Source organism: Lactuca sativa, chromosome 9 (genome assembly GCF_002870075.4).
Source record: "Lactuca sativa cultivar Salinas chromosome 9, Lsat_Salinas_v11, whole genome shotgun sequence".
NCBI lineage: Eukaryota > Viridiplantae > Streptophyta > Magnoliopsida > Asterales > Asteraceae > Lactuca > Lactuca sativa.
Window position 1 is genome coordinate 27041763 of NC_056631.2, and position 20883 is coordinate 27062645.

At 34.7% G+C, this 20883-nt stretch overlaps 2 protein-coding genes and 1 non-coding gene across 3 annotated transcripts; 1 reads left to right on the plus strand and 2 right to left on the minus strand.

Moving 5' to 3' along the window:
- Nucleotides 1–13: 13 nt before the first annotated feature.
- On the minus strand, nt 14–789 carry LOC111902206 (cyclin-dependent protein kinase inhibitor SMR3). Its single transcript, XM_052767310.1, has one exon. The coding sequence runs from the start codon at nt 530–532 to the stop codon at nt 74–76; it is 459 nt and encodes a 152-aa protein (XP_052623270.1). The 5' UTR covers nt 533–789; the 3' UTR covers nt 14–73.
- An 11774-nt stretch (nt 790–12563) lies between these two features.
- Nucleotides 12564–12637, plus strand: TRNAI-UAU (transfer RNA isoleucine (anticodon UAU)). The gene has a single exon. It is a non-coding gene; the product is annotated as a tRNA-Ile (tRNA).
- Nucleotides 12638–12776: 139 nt separating this feature from the next.
- On the minus strand, nt 12777–14503 carry LOC111902207 (ENTH domain-containing protein C794.11c). Its single transcript, XM_023898061.2, has 4 exons — nt 14161–14503; nt 13951–14073; nt 13722–13883; nt 12777–13581 (listed from the first exon to the last, which is right to left on the minus strand). Exons 1-4 carry the CDS (start codon nt 14304–14306, stop codon nt 13044–13046), a joined length of 969 nt encoding a protein of 322 aa, XP_023753829.1. The 5' UTR covers nt 14307–14503; the 3' UTR covers nt 12777–13043.
- Between the last annotated feature and the right edge of the window lie 6380 nt (nt 14504–20883).

Here is a 20883-nt window from a genome sequence, read left to right on the forward strand (position 1 = left end):
AAGATAAAAGAAATAAATGAAAAAATCATCAATTAATTAACATACGAAAGATAAGAAGTTGTTAGGGTTGAATTCACGAGCCGGTGGCGACATTAGCTTTCTTGACTTTCTTGGAATGATCGCCGGTGCCAAGATCTCCCGCCATATAATCAGGTATGGTGACCGGAGCAAACATCGCATTCATAACCACTCTCAAATCGACCGAAATTCTCTGGAAACTCCGCGTCTTTCTCTTATTACCTCTAGGAACTGTTTTAGGTTTTCTGGGTGCCGGTGGACAGGTGGTTGTTACCGGAATTTTCTGATCTGAAGACGTCGGAGTTCTGGGTTCGTCTTCTTCCTCAAAATCCTGGCCACCATTGTTGAATTCTCTAACAGACGATGTCAGTTTGATCGTCAAACCTAAAATATTTTCATCTTCTTGTTCTTGATTTTGAAATTCTAATGCAGTACGACTGAGCTCTTCTGTCAACGGTGGCGTTGACGTTGCCGATGAATTGCGTTCATGTGGTTGTTGGGTATCGGAGCTCATCGTAATATGATCGGAATTTGGCTCTGAAAACAAGGGAGATGTTGAAAGATGGAAAGAGAGTGGTGCTTATGTCGTATATCGGTATATGATATAGAAATGGCGTGGGATGGGACTTGGGAGAGCGACATTAACCTTTTTTTTGCTATTTCATAACAATTAAAAAGAAAAAAAAAAATCATATTTTATTAATAATAAAAAAAAGAAAGAAAAAGAAATGGGAAGAGAGAAGGGATGATACATATGGCATAGAAGACATTGAAAGCCTCTAATTCGGCGAAGGATCCAATGCAAAGCAATAAACACAAAAAACAAACACAAAGACACATGTATCCACACTCTAGACATTTCTTTAACCACTTTTACAACTACACCCCTGTCTAATCATTTTTACATCTACACCCCTCATCTTTTGTTCTCCTTACAAAATCTACCACGTACATTTTCGAATAATGTTTTGACCGAATTGTGATTGTGGTTATACTCAGGGTGAAAAATTCTTTTGTCACTAGAAATCCGATTTTGATGAGTAAGAGCCAAGAGGTGTTTCAAAGTGTTGACAAGAATAATCACGGAGCAAATTTTAAAACAATGATTTTTGTTATTGTCATAAAAAAATGATACAGTTGTTAACTATATAAGATATGTTTAATCTATTCGTTTTTAGTATAATATTTTTTGTGGATCCGCTCATCCGTGTGTAATACTTAATAAATATGATAATGTTGCTAATGTGCCTCTTCATGTCATCATGTGCTAAGTACTAAAAGAGCATATCAATGTCATCACAAATAATATAGTGGGATAGGGATATGTTATTTACATCATTAATGATGTTTATAACTAAATAATTATATTCCTATCTTACAAAAAAAACCATTTCAATTGAAGTACACTTAGGGTTGATCACATGACAACATGTTAGCTAATATGAACTCAAACATTAGGAGGTTTATAGATAATTAGATCTATAAAATGGCACATACACGGCAACGTCTCCTCAAGTTTTAGTACTTGTACAAAATGGCTGCTAAACATACGGGGGTGCCACTGTAATTTAGACAAACATTAGGGGGCTATGAGTCTCTTAATAAACTTTTATGGATCTTTATATATTTTAGAATTTTGCTTTGCTTTTTCTGATCATCTCTGCAAACTTTGATGCATCTATGCACGTGCTTTTCCCACATATCATATGCCGTTATTTTCGAATTAAATTGTGTAAGAAATGAGAAAAATAATGTTCTATTCATTTTGAAATAAGGATGTATTTTAATACGAAAATTACACTATTGATGCATTCAGAAGAGGTTAGTAAATGCCGTCGTCTGTCTTTTAATATTTAGTTGATGGAATTATTAAAAAATTGTGAGTATCAAATCCAAAATTAAAAATAAAGCGTGATCTCACTTTTCTTCGACACTAATGTTAGTTCATGTCACAACAAATGCATCTCTAGTCCACATAATTCATAAAATTACTGTTATGATGAAGTGAAGTAAACAGCAAGAACACAATGAACACTTTCTCCTCAACAAATGATATGATTGAATCCTACACACATATTTACACTTAAGCCTTCCCTGATGATGAGGACATAACTAAACCATTGGACATGTAAATTAGTGACTACCTTATAGAGTATTTACAATGACGATTCCAGGCAGGGCTGATCCAAGCCAAATTGCCAAATTTGAGACACCAGGCAAAATAAAATAATGACACCCTTAAAGTAAAAAAAATAATAAAGGTGACTGGTTTTTTTGTTTTTGTTTCTTAATGGGTCGTTTTATAAATTTGTCCTTAGAACGTTTATGTAATAGTATTAGTCGTTCAATTTTTTGTTTTTTTTTTCTTTTCTTATAACCAAATGCTAGGCAACATGCTATTATTTTGAACTTATAAACAAAGAGAAAAAAACACGTAAATGAATCGGAAACATCTAGTTGTGAACTTGTGATGTTAAATCGTTTTTCAGCAACAAACATAATGATTTTTTGAATCATTTTCTAGGCTTCAATAATAAGGATTTCAAAACTTGTAATACTGAAGTTTCAAGTTATCTATACACAATCAGAAAGAAAGCACATAAATTAACTTTTTATCATAAGACTAATATGAAAAAAATGAAGAACAATAACAAGATGTTATAATTTATACAAATTAGAAATAAAAAATCAGATAGCGAACCTTCCATTTCATCTTAGTTTCCACCTTGATAGAGTTTCATCTTCTTTTGTTGGAAATTGGTTTTCCCAATTTCCAAAAATGGTTTTTTTTCCTCCATTTTTTAGTTTGAATTTTGAACTTTAGATATAATCAAAATGGACAAATGATTACATATTTGTGTTCTCCTCCGTGACACCTTGGTTTTGATATATAAAACATCCAAAATGGATTAAAAATGAATGAGAAATTACTTGTCAAAGTGAGGTAGTTGAAAGAGATAAAAATGAGTTAATTGAGTTTTGGTGAGAGTATGAAAAGGAAAATGAGTTTATAACTACAAAGACTATTTACCTCCATAAGACTTATAGAACCAAGGCTCTCTCTTGCACGCGCATGCATGGGGGTGCAAATTCAAGTCAGTTGGCTTCGTTTACTGAACTTGTGAGCGAGCGTGCGTCCTACGGCTATGAATGCACCATCGGTCGACCAGAAAGCTTCAAGGATCTTTTGCAATTATTTTCTTTTCGTTTAACATTTTACTTGAATGTTACGTTTTGATGTTTAATGACATTAATTATGTCTTACAGTATGATAGAGCATCTCCTTAACTGTTTAGATTACACTGAATGAACCAAAATCAGTTTTATCTTTCTCTCTTACTTTTGGTGCTTCTTCTTCCATCCCTTTCTGCAGGACCGGAAATCGAACCAGTATATAGGAATCAGTTTCGGGCAAAGTGGGTTTAGAATTGGGAACGTCAAAGTGTGTTGGATAGAACCAGATAAAGAAGGTCTAGAATCGGAAAACTAGAGTTTTTTGGTTACTACTTATTGGGTTGAACTTTTTTCCAGCTTTGATATCCTGATTTCGATGGACTGTAAATCATTGAATATCAAACCAAAAATATAAAAATTATAGTCTAAAATCATGTAAAACCTCTAAAATACACGTTGGAAAAAACTGCATGTTAATCCGACTTCAAACGAATGAGATATGCATGTTTTAAACTTTTCACACAAACTGGTTCCGATTCCTAACTTTGTTTAACCGGACCCTAAGGACCCAAACTTGGATTACCCGAAACCCAGGTAAAGCTATTATTTAAAACAAGAACCTGGACTGATTCTACATATTCTGGTTCTAACGGTTCCGGTTTTGGTCTAGTTTTCCGATTTTAAATCCCATCTCTAATGGAGTTTGCTAGGCTATTATATGGGTGGTGGTCATAAGGTGATATGATAGGGTTAGGCTGTAGGCATGTGACGAGGGTTGTAGTTGGGTATAGTCCTTTGAAGATGGTCAATTTTAGTAGGTTGTAAAGAAGGTAGATGTGATCTGGTGATGTATGATGTGAAGATGATGATGTAGATACGAAGATGATAACTCAATTTTTTAAGATGGTGACAGTCTCGTGAAATGTAGAAGATGATGACATAAAATATTAGATTTTAAATTTAAAGATAATGATTAAGTTTCCTAAATTATAAATATCTATATAACAACCTGTTTCCCGGTACATGAATTATCCTGGTTTTGTTTTTCCTTTTTCGCTAAAATCTGAAAATCTGGATTTAATCGTAAGGGGCGTGGGTGCCCTTTACGCCTTGTTCCCAATGTCTACTTAAGGAGGGAATGGAGGTATGGTGAGCAAGGTTATAAATGGTGTGAGGCGTGGCGTGGCGACAAGACCAAGCCTCAAGCTTAATAAGCCATGACGAGCTATTGCGTTTGTCAAGGCGTGATGTCAGGCGGCGATTTTGTATTAATTTACAGTTATATTACCACATAAATATAAATTTATATTAAATATAACTACTTTTTAGAAGTTTTATATCAATAACTAATAACAAAAAATAATAAAAAACAATACTTGTATCTTTGATTATAAAAGACATAACAAAGAGCAAAAAAACGTGTCTCAAATGAAAAAACACGCGCCATAACACACCATAACGCTTCATGGCATGCCATATCATACTTTGCCACGCCTCACACCTAAAAACAATGATATGAGGTTTTTCATAACGGAGAAATCACGCCTCACGCCATGGCACCCTTAAGTTAAACTTGATCCATTCCAACCTTTTCTTTAACAAATTGAAGACACCAACTTATAAGGGTTTATACTTCAACACCAATTATGAAATAGCTATGGAGAGCATCATACACCATACAATCATACATCTTACATAATATTGAAACCTTTTTCCTTTTTTTCTCTGTAAAAAGGAGGTTCACACTTTTCAAACAAAAAATAATCATAGAAACTTATGGTTTCACTTAAGGCACATCAACGTCTCTTTTGTCATCTCTATCTCTTTTGTATCTATTTTCATATTTTGTGTTGTACTCTGTTTATATAAATATAGCATCCAAACAATAGAATAATTATGAGAAATTACGGATGTGAGAATAAGATTGAATAACGGGGAAAAAAGTTCTTTAATGGGTTTAAAACAATAATAATCACAAAGTCATACACATGTAATCTTGTCAACTGATTTCAGAAAAAAAAAATCGAATTTCATTCACAACATCTGATTTCATAATCATAAATTCAGATTTCATACACAATCATTTGATTTCATACATAGCACCTACAAATCCTTATCAAGTCTCAACTGATTTTAGGAAAAAAAAAAGAAGAAGAAGAAGGAAACGTACCTGCACAGCTGTGGAGGTCGCCGCCGGCAGTTGCAGATGAGGTGTCACCGGTCAAAGGAAGTGCAGCTGCAGTCCTCAATTTATGTCGAAGGTAGCGCAGCTGAAGATGAATGGCATTCTCGTTTCTTTCTTTTAGGGCGAAGGGCATAAAACAACGAGGGGTAATTACTTTTTGAGTCGGCCGCAATATTTTGATGGACCGAGTAAGCGAGTTTGGTCAGCCCTAGCTAACCGAGTCAGCCAAACTTCGCCTTATCAAACGGGCTGACTGCTGACCGAGTTAGCAGTCAGTTCTGACCGGACCTGGTCAGTGCAAAACAAACAGCCCCTAAGTCGGTTTTACTTTCAAAAAAGGGAATGGATGCGACGCGTATTCCCCACACATGACACCTCTTTGGATGTCTTTTAAATCACGTATGTCTTAGACCTGAAACCTGACAAAATAGCTGAACAACACGTTGCTCCGAGCACCAACTCTATCAGTCACCTTACAACAAAATGTGACCAAACTCAGAGTATAGCTCTAAATACCCAAAATATCCTTAGGTCAAACTTAGTCAAAATTCTAGTCAAAGGTCAAGGATCAAGAGTCGACCGAGTCAACTTAGGCTGAGTACACCTAGCGTACTCAGCTCGTACGCATGGCTTACTCATCATCTAAAATGGGACTCCACACGAGTACGCGCAACATACTCAGAAGTATGCTCAACATACTTGGTCAGATGACATTTTCTTCCATTAAGTGCTTAATCTCTTAAGTCTTTTCGTCCAATGCCCAGATCTAGTCCTAAATAGTGTTCTAAATCATAAATTTTTTTAACTTTATGACATTGCATGGCCATTAGTGGTGCAAATCTTAAAACCCTAACTTCTTAACCCATTTAAGTCACCATAAGCTTTGCATGAAAGGACAAGAAGGGTCAAGATTACATTTTAGTTTTTATTTTTCTCTTTCAGAAAAATCACAAAAAAAGTAAATAAAATAAAATAAAAACTATGTTATGTTGTACATTTTACCTTTAGGTTAAACAAAAAAATTAATTCAAAAACTATTTTAAATAGCTTTTCAAATATTTTAACTTTTGTTTTTTTTATTTTTTTATTTTACTTCTTTTAAAGTTAACAAGTAAATTTTTAAACATTTTCATATAAATAAAAATTACAGCTTCCATCTTCCAACTTAACTACCAATTAATTTTGTTAATAAACATAACAAATAATTAATCAGATGTTACGAATAACCCTAAATAAAAATTTAATAATATTTTGTTATAAATGTATTTACCTGTGGTCATAAAGTTATCATTAAGCCTCAAATAGATGTATTAAGTTATATATATATATATATATATATATATATATATATATATATATATATATATATATATATATATATATATATATATATATATATTAAGGTTGGTGTGGGGGCATAATTATAAAATATATATATTAAGGTTGGTGTGGGGGCATAATTATAAATAAATAGTAAAAGTGCAAAACACAAACTTTGATGGCAGAGGGTGCATCAAGTACATATCTTCATGCTGCTTGTTTTATGGCAACTTAACTCATTTTGTTACTCTTTTCTATCTTTACAATCATTCTCCCTCCACCATGTTCTTTCTTTTAACTTCCTATTACATTTTACGTTTTTCATTTAATTTTGTGTTTTTTTTTTTCAAAAATAGTGAGAAATTTTTTTTCCACAAATGTGACTTGATCAAAGTGGAGAAAACTAAAGTTGCTGGTTTTTATAATGTTGATTTCTGTATGTGATTTAAGTCGTATAAAGTAAACTAAAACACTAATATTAATATAGATATTTGGTATTTGTACTTGTTTTGGTAGAAGAACGAACATCAAATAAGGGGATAATTCGTGAGGCAAATCAACCTTAGTTATTTATTTAGTGCATTCAAGTTATCTGAGAAGCTATCAACTCTCTATATAAGCAAAACTGAAGAATGAAATAGTTAATATTTTGTTTTCAAGTCTATTATGACATACATACATTCTTATCATTGAAATTGATTAAAAAAAAGTTATATTATCATGCACAATTGCACAAAAGTTAAATGCATAAAATAGAAACCTACTTTCACGTGTTTCCTGTTAATAACAACATAATTCATATTTTTTCACATATATAACAATATACTTTGTGTGGTTTGGCGATTAAAGCTCGCGGTTGGTGAGTAAAGTGCTTCAATGGACGTCTCATATTGAAATAAAGGTGGCTACTTTGTGTGTATATGGTAGTGAGTTGTTATTTAGACAAAATTAGATAAGTGGTTTTGGCAAACAATATTAGTATGGTGGTGTTTATTTTTTGTCCGCAGATCTTCGTGACCTCTTCTGTCTGCACGGCGCAGACCACGCGCATACAATAGCTTTTGTAGACTGTTTGTTTTTTTGAAGATTACAGACCTAAAAATGTCTGTGTGCCCTCTTCTTGGAACAGATGTGAACCAGAGTTTTCTAACATCTTCTAGCCTAAAAAAACACATATACTATTTTTTTTAGTTTTTTAAATTTATATTTATTCCAACTTTATTAGTGATAAGACAATTTGAAAAAAAAAAGTTACAATACTTAAAAAAAATCATCGACATAAACATGATATTTTTGACAAATTTATAAATAAAAGTTTATTACAATAATGATCGTTGAAGTTGTTTATATAAATATGAAAAAAATGATATATTTTTATATTTTTATGTCAAATTTTATAGAACATTTTTAATAAAGCATCGTCAATTTCTTAGAAAAAATATTTATGACACATTTTTAATTGATTTAATTGAAAAAATCGAAATTTGTTTTCATTCTTTCATATATCAATTTCTTTGATTCTTAATTACAATGTTTAGACATAACTTTGCGACCAAAATTGTTGGTTTTTATCAAATATATATGTTAATTTGTATCATTTTTTATACAATAATACATAAAATGTGATTTAGATTTGTTAATTATTTATAACAAATTCATAAATATATTAAAAAATCACTTTGTAGTTTAAAAAAATCATTTTATTTAGATTTTAATTTATTTTAGTAATCTGCAGATGTTAAAAAAAAAAACAAACAATCTTCTTTTTTCAGACTGTAAACATTTGGTCCACCTCTTCTGCTGCAGAGGTCTACAGATGTGGTCCGCAGAATGTAGACATTTTGTCTCAGAAAAAACAAACAACACCTAAATCTTCATTAAAAAAAAAGTTAACACTAATTAGTGTGTTTCAAAAAAATTACACAAATGTCTTTGGACTTAAGTGCATACCAAATGACCAATCCATACTTCTTTTTCTTTGAATTAAATGATTTACTTTTAAAAAAAATAAGAAGTAAAACAATATGGGCTCTCTCTCATGCTTCTATCCTCCATACATAATCACATCCCTTCTCACATTTTCATGGTTATTTGAATCCTAATCGTATTAGGATTGTTTAGAGATTTTTTTGAATTATTTAGTGTTTATCCAATTTTCTAGTTTACCATATAAACAATTGATGTAATCAGTTTTCTTTGAATCAACATACAAAACTGTTTCATGGTTTCTCTCTATCAAATTTCACATGGTATCAGAGCATACCTAGAAACCCTAACCAAAAACATCTAAGCCATAACAGGACGTTCGTCTTCAACGAAGAAAACGACCGACATCAATTCTCCTTATTTTCTTACATCCAACGATCACCATCGCCAGAATTTTATTGTAGAGAACTTGCTCCATGATGGCAATTACAGTGATTGGCAGAACGAGATGACTAATGCATTGTTTTCCAAGAACAAGATTGGTTTCATGGATGCACCATTCCTATGCCAGTAGATGACTCTGTTGAGTTAATGAATTGGAAGAGATGTAATGCAATGGTATGTGCATGGTTGGTGAGTTTAATGGAGAAAGAGATCAAGATTAGTGTTAAGTATGCCATTACAGCACGTGACATATGGCAGGACCTGGAAGAACGATTTGGAAAAGAGAATCCCTCGTGGGCATGTAAACTTAGAAGAGTTGTTACCACCATACGAAAAGGAGACATGACTATATATACATATTACACGAAACTTAAGAGTGTGTGAAATGAGATTCAATTTATTACCCCCACACCATCTTGTACTTGTCAGGGTTGCAAGTGTAATATTACCAAGGAGTTCACAAAGATTCGATAAAAAGAAAGACGTTATGACTTTATGATGGGAGTAAACGATGAATACAGTGCTGTTAAAACACAAATTTTGAGCTTTGATCCCTTACCATGCCTTGGTATTGCATATCATCTAGTCAGCCAAGATGAACAACAAAGAATCGTTGGTATGGCTAGATATCTTGGTGTGGAGGCTTCAGCTTTTCAAACCTCAAAAACAGCCCCTAAACCTCATGGAAAAAGCAACTCAACAACTCCAAACAAAAAAAAAAAAGTAATGATGATCGTTGGTGCACAAATTGTCATAAATATGGCCACACTGATGATGGTTGTTTTAAACTTATTGGTTACCCCGAGTGATGAAATCCTAAAAAAACAAAACCTCAAGGCAACAAACCGAAGGCTTCACCAAAGGTCATTGTTTTCATGACCAACAAAGAATCGTTGGTATGGCTAGATATCTTGGTGTGGAGGCTTCAACTTTTCAAACCTCAAAAACAACCCCTAAACCTCATGGAAAAAGCAACTCAACAACTCCAAACAAAAAAAGTAATGATGATCGTTGGTGCACAAACTGTCATAAATTTGGCCACACTGATGATGGTTGTTTTAAACTTATTGGTTACCCTGATTGATGAAATCCTAAAAAACAAAACCTCAAGGCAACAAACCGAAGGCTTCACCAAAGGTCATTGTTTTCATGACCGAAAATGCCATTACTTCATGGATAACCAAAGACGAATATGAAGTTTTAATCAAGATGCTACGTGCAAATCAAGTTGGCGAAAACAGTAAAAGAGCTACTCCTACCACCAAAATGACATAAAGTTATTAAAACCTCAAACTCTTGGATTATAGATTATGGTGCCAGTGATCATGTCACACATCGTAAATAATTGTTCAAAAACATGAAAATTTTAGGTGATTGTACATCTGTGACTATTCCTAATGGTGAAGATATAAATGTCAAAAGGGTTTGTGATATACAATTATCCAAAGACTTTGGCCTTAAGGATGTATTAAGTTTGCTAGAATTTAAATGCAACTTGATGTCAGTTAGCAAGATTACAAGGATTTGAACTGTGCCTTAACCTTTCTACCAGAAAAATGTTTTGTACAGGACTTACCTTCGAAGAGACTGATTGGGATGGGTAGAGAAAGTGACTGTCTATATATTATCTGGAACCATCTAAACAGAAAGAAATAACAATGGATATATGGACCAAAAGTGAAGTTTGGCATAAAAGACTAGGACATGCGTCTGATGGAGTCCTTACAAAGATACAACATTTAGAGAATATAAACATGAGTAGTCATTTTTGTGATTCATGTATTCCTGCAAAACAATGTAGATTATCCTTTTCCTATTAGCTTTGCTAAAACATCTAGTTGTTTTGACTTAATTCACGTTGATATTTGGGGTCACTATAAGCATGTTTTTTTACATGGTGCACATTACTTTTAATCTATCGTTGATGATTTTAGTCATGGTGTTTGGGTATATCATGAAAAACAAAACTAAAGCAACATACTTTTTGGTCATGTTTTACAATATAGTCCAAAGCCAATTTGGGAACGGGTTAAATGGATCTGTACCGATAATGGGTATGAGTTCAAATCTCGATATATACTAGAATTCTACATGACACATGGGATTCTACTAGAAACGTCATGCCCATACACGCCACAACAAAACGGAGTTGTCGAACGAAAACATCGACACCTCCTTGAAATTGCAAGAGCTCTTCGATTCTAAGCGTCTCTCCCAACTGAGTTCTAGGGAGAATGCATGCCTACAACATCTTTCATAAACAAACTACCCACTCCTGTCTTAGATAACAAAATTTTGCATGAAATTTTTTTAGGAAAAGAACCCACATACACTCACTTTCATGTGTTTGGGTGTTTAAAAAAAGTTCATCTCTTGGATAGCCTGCAACCAAAACAAGGGTTCTCGATCTACAACCGAGTTTGAGTACAAAACATTTGTTGATACATTAAAAAGAAAAAAACACCATATGACTATACATGATGGTTTCCACTTTCCGATCCCGTCAAATAGCTTAATACGGTTCTCGTTTATAGCAGTGTCGGTTTCATTAGACCAAACAGGGGGGGGGGGGGGGGGGGGGGGGGGGGGGGGGAGGGAGAATGGCTTAGTAGTTGGAAAAGGACTTAATGAGGCTGAGAAACGACTTTCAAGCCAAAAACCAGTCTACTCCCTACTGATCCATTTCCTGGTTCTTCATTTCAATGTTGATAGTTTCCTGGTTCTTTCGGTTCCGGTCCAGTTCAGGCCGGTTCTGAAACCGTGCTCATGCATACATATAAATAGGGAGAGAGTTAAAGAGCCAAAGCGGGAATGACTTTAAAGCTTCTGACTTTTTTTTTTTTTTTTTTTTTTTTTGATAGGAGTATTGAATTTGGCTGTACAGTTTTAATATTTAACGCCTAACTTTACCTTTTTTTCGTAGTTTTCTTTTTGACAATTATTAAAGAAAATTGAAGGTATGCAATTGGTCTAAGAGCCCAAAAAAAACCAAAATTATTAAAAACAGCGACTATCGAGCCCGCTACATTTTTTTGGCCCAAATCCAATATCTGCTCCTCATTTAGTTCTTTTCACTTACTTTGCATCTTAATTTATTATATCTATTAATAATCGTACATGAAATTAATATCTGCTCCTCTTTTACTTTTTTTTTACATATTTTAAATCTTAGTTTAGTTGGTTCTCTTTTAAAAAATAATATTAATGCGGAATTAGATTTCTGTCAAAATCAGTGCAAAAAACTCAAATATCCAAACTATGAAATTCCAATCTAAATTGTTTAATTAGATAATTCAATTTGATCCAAACAGCGAACAATCTATTTAAATCGTATTTTATTATGCATATTGATACTCATATATGAAATTACTAGTGTTTATTGATAATCATGTATGAAATCTAAGATCTAATAGATTAAACATCCCATATGTAAATAGTAAATTCCAATATCTTAACGCATAATTAATACTTCGACATTAGATTGCTAATCGTCATTGGTCCCGTAGCTCAGTTGGTTAGAGCGTTGGTCTTATGAGCCGAAGGTCGCGGGTTCGAGCCCCGCCGGGACCATAAATGCTCAGTTAATAAAACGTTATTTTTTTTTATTATTATCTGTTAAATTGTCACATAACAGCATTAACATATACTTTTGAAAAAAAACACATTCATTCTTATAGCAAGAGAGTTGCTACAACAAAACACGTAATCAAATCAGCAAACTGTTTTGTCCACTCCATTTTTATTTTGATCAAACTATTTCTTTAAGTACATCAAAACATTTGTAAACATAAGATTTATTTCTAACTCTTTTTTTTTTTTATGTTTTGTCACACAACATCAAAATATACTTCTGAAAGCTTTGTTTACATAAATATTCCATCTCCCCTAATCAAAACACGTTCATTGTTATAGTAAGAGAAATGCTACAACAAGTAATCAAATCAGCAAACTATTTTGTCCACTCCTTTTTATTTGATCATATCAGAGACATTTTCGCTTGGTTTTCTTCATTGTTGAAAGGATGATCTTTTTCGTCTTCTTCTCCAACATCTATCATAACCCATGAATCACCTTTCACATCACCCAACAAAGGATTCGATTCCCCTACAATATGGTCCTCTTTTGGAGCCATATTTTCTTTAGAACTCAATTGACTTCCCAACTTTTCCACTATCATATTGCCACCAAATCCATCAGAAACTTGTGAAATCTCAGGGGTTTTTTTGATGGGGTTTCTTGAATATGAATTCTCATCTTGGATCATGGGTGAGATTTGGTTTTCATCGAGATCTCCATGTTCAATGAATTGGGAATGAGACCTTTTGTATTTTTCCAAAGAAGATTGTTGAAGAACACCGTGTCCTGAAGAAATCCTATGGTTAAAACTCCCAAATCCTTCAATTCCTCTACTTAATTTCCTTGCTTTTGCTCTCTCTTCTTTTAGCGAACTCAATTCATTCAGAAATTTTAAGGTTCTTTCTGATTTCAGTCTTACATTAAGCCCCCAATTGAATCTGCATCATACCAAAGATATAAAAATTATAAAAAGATATTAAAAACCAAATCTTTATAGTAAAACGAAAGGACCCAGATGAGAAAGAAGCTAAATCAACGATAAAGATTAGATTGTTAGAAGACGAGAAACAAAAAGTACCCTTTTTCATCGATATATTGAAAATTGGTCATCTCTTGAATAGCATCTTTGTGAGTTTGAAATTCTTCTGCAACGCTTTCAGGGCCATGTGTCAACAAGTGTTCTAATACCACCACAGCTTTATATGATATCCTCCAGTTGTTTGCATCAAATCTCACCAATCTGATGTTTGACTTAAAATAGTAAGAATTCAAGAACACAAAAGAATTAAAGAAGAATTGATAAAAACCTGTTGTGAAGAACATTAACGATTCTCCAGTAATCATCGATTTCAAAAGCAGCTTTTGATATCATCTTCAAGGTACGTGCATCTGGCGCCCATGGATTCCCGTTTGTTGATTCTTCAACCAATCTTCAATAAATCAACAAAAAAAGGTCAAAGATTTGTAACACAAAAAGAAAGAATGAAATCGAAAAGCAGTGTAGATGGAAAGAGTACAGTTGAGCAGGGGTAACATCGGTCAAAGCTAATCGAGCAGTCTTGATTTTTTCCTTGAGGAAGAAAGAAGCCTGTTTTTTGAATTCATGGAAAGATGATGATGAGCCCAGATTTTCACTGTTGTTGATTTTTCCTAAAATTGACATTTCTCATGAGAGAATTATGAAATCTTGCAAGATAGTGAAGAGAAATTGGAGTTGGAGTGGGTCAAATCTTGGTATCTGGTGCTATTCAAATTCAAAATGGCGTCACCAATAAATAAAATAATCCATTTGAGTCCAGAAAAGCGACACATTTTTCCCTTTGACTTCTTCCGAATAGAAAATGATGAATGTGTTACAGTTTCCCAATAAAAAAATAAGGCAGGTAAACTTAAAGGCTCTATTCTATGTGTACCATCCATTGTGTAACCTCCCTGTATCAATTTTTTATCTATGTGAATGAAATATATATATATATATATATATATATATATATATATATATATATATATATATATATATATATATATATATATATATATATATATATATATATAGGCTTAGGTTATTTTGTTTTTACTAACTATTGTGTGTCAGAATGCACAGATCTGGACCAACGGATGAAATTAATCAATAGACATGATTTGAGAGTGTATTATATTACAATGGGGTAACATATACCATATAATCACACAATTTTTAACAAAATGGTATTTTGGACAATTAACTACATTTATAAAAAGAAATTTTCGGATTTTTAAGGATGATTAATTCTCCTAATTAAAAAAAATCTGAATTTTTTAATTAATTCGATTTCAGTTTTTACAGATTATATTCTGTCATAATATTTTTTGTTAGAATGATTCTCTTTCAGAATTTTATTCTAATAAAATATTATTTTGTTAGATTGATGCTCTTTCATAATTTTATTCTAATAGAATATCATTGAAGAAAAACAAAATTGTTGAATCAGATGTTGAAAAATAACAAACATTCTAATATATTCTTATACATCCAAACTTAAATACAAATTAATACATATTCTTACAGACTAAAATTCTTATACATTTTAATATAATTATACATATTCTAAAAGAATATCAAGGTCTTCAACGCCTTCTTCCAGCCATTTCTATCACAAATACAACAAAAACTAATAATTGTTAAAAACATGTTACTTGCAATTGACTATCACTTAATATATTCTGGTAGAATAAATAGAATATGACAGAATACATATAAAACATTCTGGTAGAATACATCGATTTTATTCTGGTAGAATACATAGAATATGACAAAATACATAGAATACATTTTGGAAGAATGCATAAGTTTTATTCTGGCAAAATACATTCTGACAGAATACATTCAAAAGTATTGTATTTACTGCTAATATAATTTTAGATTCCAGATATACAATAACGAGTGTAACACCGTAAATTTTCAAAATAATTTTTCGTTTTAAAAAAAAACACATAATGTATCACATCACAATTTCAAATCCATAATCAATAGTGTTTTCAAAACAAATCCCAAGATCTCTACACATAATAAACTCCATCGGTGTGTGTGTATGTGTCACGTCGTCGCCTTCCCACGGTCCTCGCTAGTACCTGAGACATCAACACAACAACTGTAAGCATAAATGCTTAGTGAGTTCCCCAAAATACCACATACCACAAATACGCCACTCAAGGCTAAACTCGACCCTCTAATCAAGATGTCTCAGCGGGACCCTCCAGTCTCGTAGCTCGTCGGACCCTTCTGTCCAGTCATAGCTCATTGGGCCCTCTGGCCCGGTCTGAATCGTGGACCCTGTGGTCCGGTCTATATCGTTGGACCCTGTGGTCCGGTCTACACAATCATACAGTTTCCCAATAAAAAAATAAGGCAGGTAAACTTAAAGGCTCTATTCTATGTGTACCATCGATTGTGTAACCTCCCTGTATCAATTTTTTATCTATGTGAATGAAATATATATATATATATATATATATATATATATATATATATATATATATATATATATATATATAGGCTTAGGTTATTTTGTTTTTACTAACTATTGTGTGTCAGAATGCACAGATCTGGACCAACGGATGAAATTAATCAATAGACATGATTTGAGAGTGTATTATATTACAATGGGGTAACATATACCATATAATCACACAATTTTTAGCAAAAGGGTATTTTGGACAATTAACTACATTTATAAAAAGAAATTTTCGGATTTTTAAGGATGATTAATTCTCCTAATTAAAAAAAATCTGAATTTTTTAATTAATTCGATTTCAGTTTTTACAGATTATATTCTGTCATAATATTTTTTGTTAGAATGATTCTCTTTCAGAATTTTATTCTAATAAAATATTATTTTGTTAGAATGATGCTCTTTCATAATTTTATTCTAATAGAATATCATTGAAAAAAAACAAAATTGTTGAATCAGATGTTGAAAAATAACAAACATTCTAATATATTCTTATACATCCAAACTTAAATACAAATTAATACATATTCTTATAGACTAAAATTCTTATACATTTTAATATAATTATACATATTCTAAAAGAATATCAAGGTCTTCAACGCATTCTTCCAGCCATTTCTATCACAAATACAACAAAAACTAATAATTGTTAAAAACATGTTACTTGCAATTGTTAAAAACATGTTACTTGCAATTGACTATCACTTAATATATTCTGGTAGAATAAATAGAATATGACAGAATACATATAAAACATTATGGTAGAATACATCGATTTTATTCTGGTAGAATACATAGAATATGACAAAATACATAGAATACATTCTGGAAGAATGCGTAAGTTTTATTCTGGCAAAATACATTCTGACAGAATACATTCAAAAGTATTGTATTTACTGCTAATATAATTTTAGATTCCAGATATACAATAACGAGTGTAACACCGTAAATTTTCAAAATAATTTTTCGTTTTAAAAAAAACACATAATGTATCACATCACAATTTCAAATCCATAATCAATAGTGTTTTCAAAACAAATCCCAAGATCTCTACACATAATAAACTCCATCGGTGTGTGTGTACGTGTCACGCCGTCGCTTTCCCACGGTCCTCGCTAGTACCTGAGACATCAACACAACAACTGTAAGCATAAATGCTTAGTGAGTTCCCCAAAATACCACATACCACAAATACGCCACTCAAGGCTAAACTCGACCCCTCTAATCAAGATGTCTCAGCGGGACCCTCCAATCTCGTAGCTCGTCGGACCCTTCTGTCCAGTCATAGCTCATTGGGCCCTCTGGCCCGGTCTGAATCGTTGGACCCTCCGGTCCGGTCTATATCGTTGGACCCTCTGGTCCGGTCTACACAATCATACAGCATACATATAACATATAGCATGTAATCTCATACATAGCACGTAATCTCATACATAGCACATAAGACCCTCTGGTCAACTCATAATACCACTCAAGGTAACGTATAGTGAGAAGACTCACCTGGCACGAAGAATCAACCTCCAATCATGTTGCTAGCCAAACACCGACCTCTAATCTCTGTGTCAAATCCCACAATTAACCTAATCAGGAACTAAGTCTAATTTCTCAATTACCAGGTCTAAAGATAGACCATCTACCAGTCCATTACGGTCCTAACCCATTGGGCCCACCAAGGCCCAATAATAAATGGGCTTTCCCCAAGGCCCAACCTCACCCTACAAGACAAGCCCAACATGAGGCCCAAGACATCAATTTAATTCTCTATTCACAGGCTCCACTAAGCAGGCCCAAGGATTCCGACCCAACACTTAAAGCCCAAAAGCCCACAGAGGGGTTACGCAGGGCGTACCTCTCTTGGTACGCTCAGCGTACTCAAGCATGCACAAATCTGATCGGGGACCTCAGCCCAGTACGCGGTGCGTACTAGGATTACGCTGGGCGTACTCTCAGTTTTGCTTAAATCAATTTCTGGTTCTTAACCCGTTAAGACCTTAACTTATCTCTTGGATCTGGACTTCCTAACATCTCTTACTCCATAAAGTTATCGACTTTAAGCCTTTGCATGGCTGATGAGGTCACAACACATAAAAACTCTTACTTTCTTAACCCAAAATGCTCATAACTCATTCATGGGTAGATTCACACGATCAAGATCTCATTTTTATGGTTCTTCATCACTAGATACACTTAAAAGGACAGGTTATTAAGCTTTGGAGTGCATCAACTCATAAAGTCTCAAGCTTGGGACCAAAAACCCTAAAATGGACCCTAAAATGCACAAAACAAAAAGAGAGGGAAAGCTTGGAGCTTTATACCTTCAAATGGTGCTCTAGCCCCAAGGAAGCTCAGATCCACAACTTGCTTTTCGACTTCACTCCCTTCCATGCTCCTTCTTAACACTCAAAAGTCCACAAGAACACAAACAAGCTCATCATGGCCACCACAAGCTTCAAGAACGGATATTAGGGTTTGAGAGGGTTTAATAACTGAGGATGGTGGCCAGAAATGAGACCATCTCTTTCTTTTTATAGGGACACTTCACTTAATTAGGGTTTTCTTCTGTGCCTAGTACGCCCAGCGTACCCCACCGGTACGCCCAGCGTACTAGGTGGCTCTTGCTTAAGAAACACGCGCATCTATACGCTAAGCGTACGCCCAGCGTACTTCGCTGCCAAGTTCTTGACTTTAAGGACTTAACTTGTCAACCCTCCAAACTTTCATAGCTTCAAAGATAAATCTTTGATTCCACAATCCTCATACATATCGAAAGGTAATGAGATCCCTTACGTTTTTAGCAAATCGCCTCAACCCGAAACCCTCTCGTGCCCGACTCGTGGCCCACCAACACTAATCACGGACAATCTGAAACAGGATGTTACAATTCTCCCCCACTTGAATTAGATTTCGCCCTCGAAATTCGCCCCTTAGCCATATATGAATTTATACTATCTCTGAAGGGTACCACCGAATGAATCTCATACCATACCGAAATCTTCTTCCATGGACAACTGAACCCACATAGAACTCCCAAAATCAAAACTAATCCAACCACTCTGACACTGATACGCTCAATCCCAAAATCTGAAAACTCTAGTGGCCAGACCCGCCACCAGACCGCCTACTCAAAGATCACCATGATATTTGCTCCTCGAATGTCAAACCCCGATAACTCACTGATCCTCTGATCCACCATCGCGACTAGTCTTTCGACACAATACAGACTTGCATCCACTTGGATATCCTCCAGTGGAACCATTGCCGACTCATCGGCTATACACTTCCTCAATTGTGACACGTGGAAGGTATCATGAATCAGATCCAACTTCGCAGGTAGCTCCAAGCGATATGCTACCCTGCCCACCCTCGCGATCACTCTAAACAGCCCGATATACCGGGGCCCCAACTTGCCCCTCTTCCTGAATCGAATCACTCTTTTCCAAGGAGATGCCTTCAGGAGTACAAAATCACCGACCTGGAATTCGAGCTCAGATCGTCTCCTATCCGCATAACTCTTCTGGCGACTATGAACGGTCAACAACCTCTGTCTGACCTGATGAATCTGCCCTGTTGTCTGAAGCACTATCTCTGTACTACCCATCAACCGTTGCCTACCTCTCCCCAACGAATGGGGGTCCGACACTTCATTCTACACAACAGCTCAAAGGGTGGCATACTAATGCTCGAGTGATGGCTGTTGTTGTAAGAAAACTCAGTCAAGGGCAAAAACATGTCCCAACTCCTCATGAAATCTTTTCCAGAACCTAGAAGAGAAACGCACATCTCGATCTGAAACAATCGGATCCGGTACTCCATGCCACGATACCACTTCTCTCTCGTACAATTCCGCTAGTCTCTCAGCAGAAAAACTCTCCCTGAATTCCCTCTCGTATCAGCTCTCTTTGCCCAGTGATACATAATTCTCAAGGTTCTCTTTACTCCAACCGGATACTATACTCCCGATAGAATCGTCTCATGTTCCCCATGGCATTTCCCGTACCCGCGGACCGACCCTACCTAGGTCTAAGATATCGGGTGATAGCAATAATCCCTCCTCTTAGCACGAGATTCGTCTCAGGATTCCAAAATCTCACTTCGTGTACCCACACACCATTAATTCCAAACTCAACTCAAGAGTTTGGTCTGTACCAACGTTGGAACCTCATGTCCCAATGAAATGTTTATCCCATGACTCAACCTGCTCCCAGCGCAAATACCACCTTTCCAATCCCTTATGATGTGACAATCACCACTCAACTCAAATATAGTGATTCCCGTCAAGAACGGAGACCCCAGTCTCGCCCCTGTTTCAACCACCATACTCCTAAAAACTCAATACTAGAGCTACTCAAGCCCAAGATCCTCATGTATCGTGCTCTAATAAAAGAGTATTCCCTCATAACCACCTCTCGCTGACTAGAGAATACTATGGCTCCTCGTAGCATCACAACATCCTCTGGCTAGTGAGTACTACGGCTCCCCGTAGCATCACCACAACCTCCTCTGAATAATGAGTACTACGGCTCCCCGTAGCATCATAACATCCTCTGACTAGTGAGTACCACGGCTCCCCGTAGCATCACCACACCCTCCTCTGAATATTGAGTACTACGGCTCCCCGTAGCATCATAACATCATTTCTTCTAAATAATCCCTCTTGATCACAGTACCCGAAGGCTCTCACTGGAGTCATAGATACTCGATACACCACCTGTCGTCACAAACTCAAGACTTCTGAAAATTAATTCGGAA

Coding starts and splice junctions, on each gene's coding strand:
- LOC111902206 (XM_052767310.1), bottom strand. CDS start 532: ATGAGCTCCGATACCCAACAACCACATGAACGCAATTCATCGGCAACG.
- LOC111902207 (XM_023898061.2), bottom strand. CDS start 14,306: ATGTCAATTTTAGGAAAAATCAACAACAGTGAAAATCTGGGCTCATCA. Junction 14,074..14,160: donor GATGTTACCCCTGCTCAACT/GTACTCTTTCCA, acceptor GATTTATTGAAG/ATTGGTTGAAGAATCAACAA. Junction 13,884..13,950: donor GTTAATGTTCTTCACAACAG/GTTTTTATCAAT, acceptor GTCAAACATCAG/ATTGGTGAGATTTGATGCAA.